Here is a 10,737-nt window from a genome sequence, read left to right on the forward strand (position 1 = left end):
GTAGAGCAGGATGTAGCACTGTGTTGCTGTGTAATTAGCTTCCCTGCCTGATGATGAATTGACTCTACACAGCAGACATTTTTGACATTTCATAGCAGGGAAAGCACACGTGTAGCCAATAACATTAGTAATGGCTGCATTCCAGTTAGTTTGGCCTCGTCGTCTCCATCTCATTTCTGCTGTGTTTTGTGTTTCTTTGTTGTCTTTCAGGCCATCTCGCGGTTGTGTGACGACATATACAAGGACTTGAAGAAACAAGCGAAGAAGCGGTCAGTGAGCGCGGACAACCTGGCGGTGGTGCGGTGGTGTCCGGCCATCATTTCCTAACACCGACTGCCCCGCAGCACGGAGACAGACCTGTCGGACATACTGTACTGTGTTTCTGCCTGGTAAGCAGGCAAACCAGGCGGGCAGCAGTCCTGTGGATCAGTACACGCACACACACACACACACACACACACACACACACACACACACAATCTAGCACCCTCTCTGGTTGTTGTACATAAAAGAAGTTCCACTGGCTGCCTGCACTGAACCAAACAGAGCTGAGCTGAACCAAACTGAAGTGCGTGAGTGAAAGTTGTTGGAATGAAGACCACGACTGCAGAAGAAGAGGCCAAACAGAAACACATATATATATATATATATATATATATGAGATTCTGTGTGAAGTTGGGACAAGCTTAATGCGGAAAAACCAGGCGACAACAGCGTTCCATAATTCCCTCTGAGGCTCCACTCGCTCGTGCGGTTGATTGAGGGAGGCCGTGTACATTCCTTTTCGTTTTAATCTTCAGCTTCACTCACTTTCTGAGCTGAAGCATGAGAGGATCTTTTTTTGGACAGGCACATTTGGAAATTTGGTTGGTGTTCATCTCTTCTTTTTGCATCCCCATCTGCGAGCAGATTCCAAGCGTACACAAGGGAAAGACATGTACATTCCTCCGTTTACCTTCGGTGTACACTTTGATGCTTTCGAACCGGACCTGCATATCATCGTATTCATCGTAGCCGTTTTCATTGAAGCTCCCATTCGGAGGGCTAACATTGAAAAAGCGAGTCAGTGTTTCGCTCTGACAGGACCAGGAAAATTCAACTTGTACCATCGCAGCGAGGCCATCCAAGCCAACGTTCCCGACACAGCCATTCACTTAAAGCAATATTCGTGCATTGCTCGGTGGTTGTGATTTAAATAGGATGAAGCGTGCATACTCGGGAGGAGACTGAGCGGAGGACAGCGGTCCACGACTCTCAGTCAAGACACGAGACATACTGTAGAACTGGTGTTGTACTTAATTCACTGCCATCGTCCTGACCTGTGGTGCCTGTAATAAGCTAGTTTAACACCTCTCCCCCTTTCTACTGGAGGAATAGAACAAATAACTGAAGTATTTCCTTTTTCTTTACACATTTCTTTAACATTTTTGTATGGTTCTTCCAGCGTACAAAGAAACAGCACAAAGTGGAATATCGACATTTAGGAGCCACTAAAACGCATGATTATTTTTCAGGGTTGTTCTGGAGAGGAACCCAAGTGATAGAAAAAAAAGCATTAAGTGACGATTCAAACACTTACAAATAAGATAGATTGTATACGTTTTGCTAAGTTGTCTCTGTACAGTGTAAATACGGCGTCGGTGTGCAAAATCTGTAGACTGAGATCGTACTGTAAAACAAGACAAAGAATGATGATAGAATACTTCTATTGGATCAGTTCATACTGTACACGAGGGTGATGCTTAATATGTTGGATGTTCTTATGACAAATCAAGTAAAGATGAAGTATTAAGATTTAAACGGGAGACGCCACTTAAGTTTTCTTGTTACAATGTTTATTTTCACACAGCAGAAAATGCCAAGTTTTTTTTGTATGTGCTACATGCTGTATATGGTAACTTAATAATACGAAACAATTCAGGCTTATTTTATTATTTGTTGTCATTTCTTCTTACCCCACTCTGTAGAGGCATTACCAGAGCCATGTGTTCTTAAGGAGCCCCGCATTAGAAACATGTCAAAAACACAGTATAACTGAGTGCATCAATGAATAAGATAAAATCATTTAAATGAAGTGTAAAAAGAGAGATATAAAGTTTATAGTTTTCCTTCAACCTCCCTCAGTTTTTAATGTTTTTTTTTTTTCCTCAATCAGTGAAACGTAATTTATTTTTCTTCTTCTTTATCTTTCTCTACTGTAGCTCATCTCATTTTTTGGTCTTGGCTCACATTAAATCATTTATCTACTCCCTGTTTCCCTGAAGCAACGCTTCCTTTTCCTCGTGTCATTTTCAATTTGACAGTTTTACAGACGTCTCTTTTAGAATGGTGGTCTATGGGGGACATGCTTTTTGGGCTGCACGGGATTCTTTGTGTGTCAGTACGGCAAGTTGCAACTTCAATTACCCAACTGATCACACACACGCACACACACACACACACACCAATCACATGCCCTAGACGTACATGGACACGGACATTATTTTCTGCAATATAAAAATAGAAAATACAGCGCAGTAAATGGAAAGTTTGTGGGGAAAAATAAGGAGTAGATAAATGATTAAATGTGTGCCAAGACCAAACATTTGGAAAGCTGGTGAAAGATAATAAATACAGTTATTGAAGGTTACAGCTAATTTCCAAAGCATTCTTTTTTTATTTAACTAACAATATTATTTATTTATGCATTCAGTTATAACATTGACTTTTCTGATAACCTTTTCTGAACGTTTATCTGGAACTTTCTTTTTCTCCATGAAGACATCGCTTCCTGATTTGCTCCCGTGTTGACATTTCTTAAATCCGAAATAGGAAAATGTACAGCGACGTAGTAGAAGGTAAACCCATAACATCAACGAGTGACACCTTGAATGGGTTTATAAAAGTGAAGTAATGCTTTTATTATATGAACTTTATAGTAGTGGTTGTTTGCCTTAAGATCAACTGGACACACATTTTGCTTCACTAAATCCTTGAATAGGTAATTAATTAAAAAAATATCATCACGTGACATTTCCAGGCTTTTAGCGCATTTTTCTTTGTAACGAAAGATCAGATGAAGGTCCAAATTGAAACGTGACGTCAGCGTCTACCCTCTCTTCAAGCCTCGAGCTCATTCCGTGCATTTCATTGGCAACTTTCACGTCTGTGATTGAAGTCGTTTTGGCAAGCTACCAGTGAGATGTCCCACCCTGAGCAGCGGGCGTGAGCAGAGACAGGACCGTAACCAAAGTGGTGAAGAAATGAAGGACACTCCTGTTGGACGTGTTGCTCCGACCCAGCTCACACTTTGCACATGAAGTATAGAAAACAAAAACAAACAAAAAAAGGGTGTTGAGACGTAGACGGAGAGCTGTTGTTTTGCACGGTGCTTTGGGATGAGTGGAAAATAAAAGTGCAAAAATGTGTCTTTAGGAAAGTACCGTTGCTGGAGTGGCTGTTGTGAGTTCCAACTGTTAGAGGTATTCAAAGATTGTATATCCTATTTATTGTATGTGTGTGTGTGTGTGTGTGTGTGTGCATACGGGCCCGGCAAAGTGTTCTCAAGACCCACAAGTAAGTAAGTGTTGATGCCATGTGGTCCACTTAGGTGAGTCCTGAGGTGAAACTTTTCCTCCCAACATCAAGGACCATGGGCCTGTGGCGTCCTGTCGGCTGGCGCCTAGGTGTGTCATAGCCTTGTGCACTGAACTCTACCTCTGCAGAGTTTTCTCTTCATTTTTCTTCCTCTCTTTGACGACAATTATTTTTTGTCTTTTCACATCCAGCTTCATTCAGCTGATCATGACGGTTTCCCCCTGCTAACATCAGTCATCTGCTGTAGCTGTGACCTTTTTTTTTTCATTGATATTGATATTTTCAACATGTTGTGCTGTATTCTGTTGTCATGGTTGTTATTGTCAGTCTGTCATTTTCTTTTTCGGTGAGTCAGCCATTCCGTTTCTTTTGCCAAACTCCGACTCTCTCAGTTCTGTCCTTTTCTCTTTGTTTTCCACTATGATTTAAAGAAACTGCTCCCAATTCTTCTCCTCTGAAGCAATGTTTAGAAAAACCTGTGCAAGAATTAAACTTTAAAACCTTGCAATAAACCCAGCGTGTCTCTTGTTTGATCTGAAGGGCCAATTCAGCCAATGCACAAGCTCACCCCGAGATCTGGAACCATCGCTCACGCTGCTATCACAATGTTTCGATATGTACTCTATTGTACGACTGATGTGACTCAGCAGGGTTTCTCCTGTCGGAAAGAACCATTCAAATGGCTTAGAGCAAGCGGTAATACAGAGATTACACTCTGCCACATTGTCACTGAGGGACACATTTAATCCTCCGTGTGAGCCTCGATTTGCATTTCAATCGCTGCTCTGGTAATTGCCATACAAGTCAATTCAATGCGATGAAGAGCTACTGTGAACTTAAGTGAGAGAACCACATCATAAACACGTACACCTTACAAGCTCTTATTTCTTTCAAGCTTGATTTTCTTTGCAACGTTGTCCAGAAAACACACGTTAAGAGCCTTGGTAGGCAGACTGTTATACCTCAATATACGAAATAATGTAGGTTATGTTTTGTTGAAAATATTTTGTCGTGAGCCACGTTGATTTCAGCACGCTGTCGCCGATTCACACATCCAACAGACACGGAGCAACATCAGCCTTCTTTTGGAGATGCGTTTCTGGCCAAATGTAAGTATATATTCACTCTCCTGCTTGCGCTGTTTTGGTCTCAACCAAAACTTGCTCCACAGTGATCACCAGCTAATTGCTAACTTCGTGCGTCTCCTGTTTGGTGCTGTTAGCTTAAACAGTTAGCTTAAAGACGCTAAAGCACTCCCTCGAGCTGATGGGAACTGCGAGGTTGAGTGTGGGCTCATCCCTCCGAACGACTCCTATCCTATACTACACATTGTTATTAGACCCATTGTTCATTTAAAAATATTGTTTATTGCAGCCTTACGCTGACAAAACCACATTTGACCCCTTAAAGGAGCAGTGTGTAGGATTTAGTGGCATCTAGTGGTGAGGTTTGGGATTGCATGAAGCTAATACCCTTCTGGTCACCCCTCCCTTTCCAAGCAGGTCGGAGAACTACGGTGGCCTTTAGGTAATGTAAAAATGTGAAAGCTCTCTCTAGATGCCAGTGTTTGGTTTGTCCATTCTGGGCTACTGTAGAAACATGGCGGTGCAACATGGCGGACTCTGTGAAGAAGACCCGCTCCCCATGTAGATAAATGAAGGGCTCATTCTAAGCGAACTAAAACGATTCTCCGGTTCAGGTGATAATACGACAATGAAAAATAGAAATGAATATTATATTCCATTTCTGCCAGTAAATCCTACCCACTGTTCCTTTAAGACATTACAGTGTTCAATTGGAGCTGAAGGAAAGAGCAGAATATCCATCACACATCTTATTTCTGTTTAAAGTCTCAAAGGGTTTTCTGTGTTCCCTTGTTGATGAAGTAGATCATGAACAGTGAATGAGACAGAACCCCCGATAGAGAGAAAAATGGCATTTTCTCAATCTGCATCTTAATGTTAAATCAAATCACCCTCATCGTGTACTGTGCTGCAGTTGGTTGGCTTATAAAAGCCTTCTGAAATTCTGTTGGGATGTTTGTGTCACGCCTGTGCATTGATAAGGGATAGACTTTTCAGGCGCAACACATCGCTAATTGGGGAAATGGGGAACAGCTGCGGGATCAGGTGGATGATCAGGTAACGACTGAGGCTGGAAATTGCCCAAGTAGCAGCAGCTGGATAGGTGGGGAATGGCAGGGTCTGAAATGAGAGGGATAGTTAGTATGCACGGAAGGTGGAGTAATTGTTGAAATTGTAATATTGCCAATATGGCCTCAAACACAGCCATGAAGGGCATTCACACTCTAGTACAGACACAGCACCCCATGAGCTGATCGGCAGGTATTCCTCTCTGAAAATAAACTACGGCTTTATGGAAACTATTATTACATTTCCTTTGACTTTCATGCATCTGTGATAAAAGAGTCGAAGCAGATGAGACACAAAATCATAAACATAACATCTTTACAAAATGGCATCAACTATACTAGTGGCGAACCAATAATATGAGCAAAAATATCTTATCAAAGACAAAATCTACTAAAACAATATGCATTTAATTAATTGTATAAAAGCAGGGAGAACTTAACATGAAGGGGATAATAAAATGTTTTTTGTGTGTTGGTGCAGATCATCTGCTCAATCAGTGAGATTGAAATCAGGTGTGCCTGATTATCCCATAAGCAGTAACTGGGCACTCCCAAGTAGTTGAGAGAAACAGGTAAACCTCTTCGATTGACGACACCTGATTAAAGTTGGTTATGCTTATGTGTGAGCTTGAGTGTGCCAATAGACAACTTTAAAATATTGACCTTACTTTGACTACGTAACTTGAACTCGTCATTTATTTATTGGGTATTTTTGTAATGGTTGCACTTGTTCAGCTCACCCCCGCTCTCACGTGAACCGATGGTACGTTCCAGTTTAAATGAGGCTGGGGAGGTCAGCTTCCTGTCACCCCTCTGTAGTGGGAGTGAGGCTGGCAGTTTGCCTTGGCTGACATGTTGGGGTTTGGCTTTGCTTTTTCTGGACTTTCTAATGTTTATTTTTAACCGATAGCCCATCTATACTGTAGCTAATAAAACTCTGCCCTCACTTACTCTTTCGCCCCTTTCAAACTTTCTCAGTGCCACACAACATCTACTGCCCTTTATATGCAATGTCGGCACTACAGCGCCCGTGTAAATTAATTGCAGATGCAAGTGATTTTTCTTCATGCCCTATCAAGCCAAAAGTTCAATTTCACACACTACTTTTTAACACAATCCATTATATATTCCGAATCTTGGCTTTGCTATTAATTCAAAATGAGCCGTGTGGGATTCGCACAGTGAGTCAGTGTGTGGGTGCTAATGACCATTGATCTGTTGGGATTATGTCTTTAGCCCTGTGTCCCACCAGAGACCTTGTCCATGAGCGAGGGTGGATGCAGCATGTGTGAAAGGAGCTGATGTCCTCTGTAAAATTATTTCATGTGGGAGACCTGCACATGATGAGCATTTGTTGAAGCTTATATTAAAGCTAGAATTAATTTTATTTTGTAAAAAAACAAAAAAAGTATAAATCTGGTTCCTTGATCATATCTGAATTCCTGTTGTACTTCAGATTAATAATTAGAGTTTAGTTGCATACCCATATTAAATGGCTATACAGTGGGTGCGTATCACATCATACACTGGCATGAGCTGTGGGAAAATACCGTTTACATCCTACTAACATTTCCTGAGAGCTAATCCAATCTACGGTTCTGCATATCTACATGCTATCTTGACTCATCACTGGAAAATGCAGCAGTAACTGCTTGTATGTTTATGAGGCAGCCAGTTTGAACATGTTTGCTATTGTGCTTGAGAACTTAATACAGCAATTTCGAGTGAGTAAGCCCGGAGGCTTGTTTCTCTCCTGTAAGGACGACCGGCGGCACCAAAATATCTCTGCAATGCCAGGACGGCGACGTGCCTTTGGAAGTGTGTTAAGAATAGACCCACAATGGGGCTCGCTCCCGTCTTCTGTTGTCTGAGGACAGACCGTTGTCTGCGGGGAACAGGGGAAGAGGTGAGACAGAGTATTTACATGGGTCTTTCCGAGACTTGGGTGACTCAAAAGGATCACGCTGGATTTTCCCTCCCGGAACCTGGCACATAAAGAGAGAGAGAGTCAGACTGCTGAGGGAACTTTATGTCCGTCAACCTGGAGGTTATTGTGCTACTGGAAGCTAATGTGCCCCTTGGTAAGGAGGGTAGGGGAGAAGTGGCTGGACAGGGAGTGAGGTGCGGGGGTTTACTTTGTGGCCTGAAACTGGAGGATTTTGGATGGCCTCGAGCACCGCAAGCATGACGGGATCAAGTGCCTCTGAGGTCATCTTTATCTCTATCAACCACAACATCACTTTGATGGGTGAGTTGGCCTCACTGACACTGTAACTGGTTTCTGTGTTATGTTCTAGGTGAAATCTCAAGCAGGTCGATTTGTCAAATCAGCACATTTTTGATACCGACGTGCTTATTTTTCAGGCAAGGTGTGGCTCGTTGTGATGATCTTCCTCCGTATCCTGATCCTCCTCTTGGCAGGTTATCCTCTCTACCAGGACGAGCAGGAGCGATTTGTGTGTAACACCATTCAGCCCGGATGTGCCAACGTGTGCTACGATCTATTTTCTCCCATCTCTCTCTTCCGCTTCTGGCTGGTGCAGCTCGTCACCTTGTGTCTCCCTTACTTCATCTTCATCATCTACGTGGTCCACAAGGTTTCGAATGGCCTTACCGTGGACCTGAACCCCCCGGGTCACACCAAAGCCCCGCCGTTGCTCAAGATCCACCAGGAGCCGTTCAGCAAGACACCGGTAAACAAGATGGCTGAGCGAGGGTGGCCCCGGTGCTTCACGGGAGCCTACATCCTCCATCTGTTGTTCAGAACGTTGCTGGAGGCCGGGTTTGGGGCAGCTCACTACTATCTGTTTGGTTTCTACATCCCCAGGAGGTTCCTGTGCCAGCATACACCGTGCACCACCCAGGTGGACTGCTACATCTCCAGGCCCACCGAGAAGACCGCGATGCTCAACTTCATGCTCGGCGTGGCGGCTTTGTCCCTTTTCCTAAACGTGCTGGATTTCATCTGCGCCATCAAGCGCTCGGTGAGGCAGAAGAGCAAGAGCAAGATGATGGTGGTGGAGAAGATATATGAGGAAGAGCAGTGTTTCCTTTCAGGCAGGGGAGCCTCGAGAGGAATAGACCCAAACGCTTCACCGGCTAAGCAGGAACATGAGGCAGAGGCTGGTCACACGGGGAGTTTCCGGAAAAGGCGAGGCAGCAAGGGCTCTTGTGGAGGTCTTGCTTCAGGTCAAGAACCACCCTGCCTGGAGCGCTCCTCTCTTCCATGCTCTCCAGTACACCCAAGCTGCAACACTAACGGAAACAATGGCTACTCTGTTTCCCAAGAGGAAGCTCTGGAAAGGAATGGCAGCGAGGTGGCTCTCTGCCCCCCAGAGCCAATGGGGACACCCAGATCAATCCGTGTCAGCAAACGCGGTCGACTCAAACCGCCACCTCCACCCAGGCGGGACCTTGGGTCTTCCCCTAGGGAGCCAGCAGGGCCCTTCGGAGACGTTTCCACAAAAAATTGTACCAGAAGGGTGGGTCAGTATACGCTGGTTGAGCTGGGAAGCGGCGCTGAGCCACAGGCCAATGATGAAGAGAAAAGATCCGAGTGGGTGTGAGGGTTGGATTGCTTTATTTCCAGGTTATTTTGGAGCACAAGGATGGGACAAATGGGTGTGGAAGCAGTGTGATAAACAGACAGAGATAACCCCAGGCGTACACAGTGGCAACACCTGATGGAGACGACATCCTGCCAAGCTCACTAACTCAATTTTAAAATGCACACTGCTCTGCCACTTGACGGGAATCCACAACAACAATGCATTCACAAGACACTTTAGACCCACGAGGCACAGTCGCATTTGATGTGATTTCAACACGCCATCAGATCACGTTGCCTTTTGAGAGGCGCTAGCTGAGTGATGAAAGTGACAAGAATTCAAAGTCCTGAAAAAGGAACTCTCTGAACAAAACGAGTCAAGAATGACGGCACACTCTGGCCTTCAGCGTCCTTTAACAAAACCTCAACCTTGAGAAGATCTAAAAGAGAGCAGCCCACCTGTTTCTTCCCTCGTTGGCTTTTACCCCCACCTCCCCGGACACACTGTCCATAAACGAAGACAGGCCTTGACCTGTCCCACATATATATATATATATAACCCCACCCCTCACTCTATACGATACTACCATCTCTTTTGTGTTTGGGTCACTGGGGTCAAAGGCCATGGTTAGCCTTCAGGTCCTGTTCTTGGATGTTTGGGTGACCTTTTGGAATAAGTAGGTCAGGCTCAAATGAAAAGGCAAATAATCTGGCTGAGGTGGCGTTGTCGGACTCGTGGAATGGAATAGGATTCCTCCGTCAGAAGCGAAGGACACTCTGAAGGACCCGAAAGCCGACATAGGCTCACAAAGCAATTATGGTCCCCCATAGGGTATCTGTATTTATGGAGACGGCTTGTCACTCTATTTCAGGGCCTCGTGGAGCTTAGAAGGAATACAAGCCTCAACATACACCGTCACTAGAAATAGAGCACAGCGGAGCTCTGCAAAGGAGCAGCGTTGCCTGATATGTTCTCCCTGCTTGCGCTGGCTTTGGTTTCACCTTGATCAAAGCTCAGATTAATGTGGGTCAGACACTCCCACTGTGACACATGTCAATCATAGACAGTATACTGTGTACAGTTGGGTCGCTGTAGCGTTGAATTGACATTTTTCCTTTGCTGAAATGTTTTTCGCAACCTGTCGGTCTATTTTCTCGAAATCTCTGGACTACCTAACACAGATGAGTGTGCGGAGACTCCCTCGGTAAATCTTCACAGTTGCACCTGCCGCTCTATAGCTGAGGGGCCGGTCTCTGTGTAAATGGATAGCTCTTGATCTTCCTCCTCTTGTGGTCTCTTTGTAGGTGACAACAAAAGCTCCCTAGCCTCAAGTCTCAGCTATCTACTGAGGGCTGCACCCTGACTGTCATTAGGGTGACCACGGGGGGGCTTTGAGGAGGGCACAGCAGGTCTAATGGTGCCGCACCTCCTACATACACCCAGTGGACTCAGTTACGCTTG

At 44.5% G+C, this 10,737-nt stretch overlaps 2 protein-coding genes across 4 annotated transcripts in view; both read left to right on the forward strand.

The window, feature by feature from the left end:
* ccny (cyclin Y) overlaps positions 1–4,075 on the forward strand; it is a 29,379-nt gene extending 25,304 nt beyond the window's left edge. For all 3 annotated transcript variants that reach the window (XM_079181254.1, XM_079181252.1, XM_079181253.1), the window contains one exon: positions 211–4,075. In XM_079181254.1, coding sequence (XP_079037380.1) covers positions 211–327 — 117 coding nt within the window. In that variant the 3' untranslated portion in view covers positions 328–4,075. The remainder of the gene's footprint in view (positions 1–210) is intronic.
* A 3,837-nt stretch (positions 4,076–7,912) lies between these two features.
* Positions 7,913–9,294, forward strand: gjd4 (gap junction protein delta 4; the record flags this gene model as incomplete). Its single annotated transcript, XM_079181827.1, has 2 exons — positions 7,913–7,976; positions 8,093–9,294. 2 exons carry the CDS (start codon positions 7,913–7,915, stop codon positions 9,292–9,294), a joined length of 1,266 nt encoding a protein of 421 aa, XP_079037953.1.
* Positions 9,295–10,737: the final 1,443 nt, after the last annotated feature.

This window comes from Pholis gunnellus (genome assembly GCF_910591455.1).
Source record: "Pholis gunnellus genome assembly, chromosome: 20".
Classification (NCBI taxonomy): domain Eukaryota; kingdom Metazoa; phylum Chordata; class Actinopteri; order Perciformes; family Pholidae; genus Pholis; species Pholis gunnellus.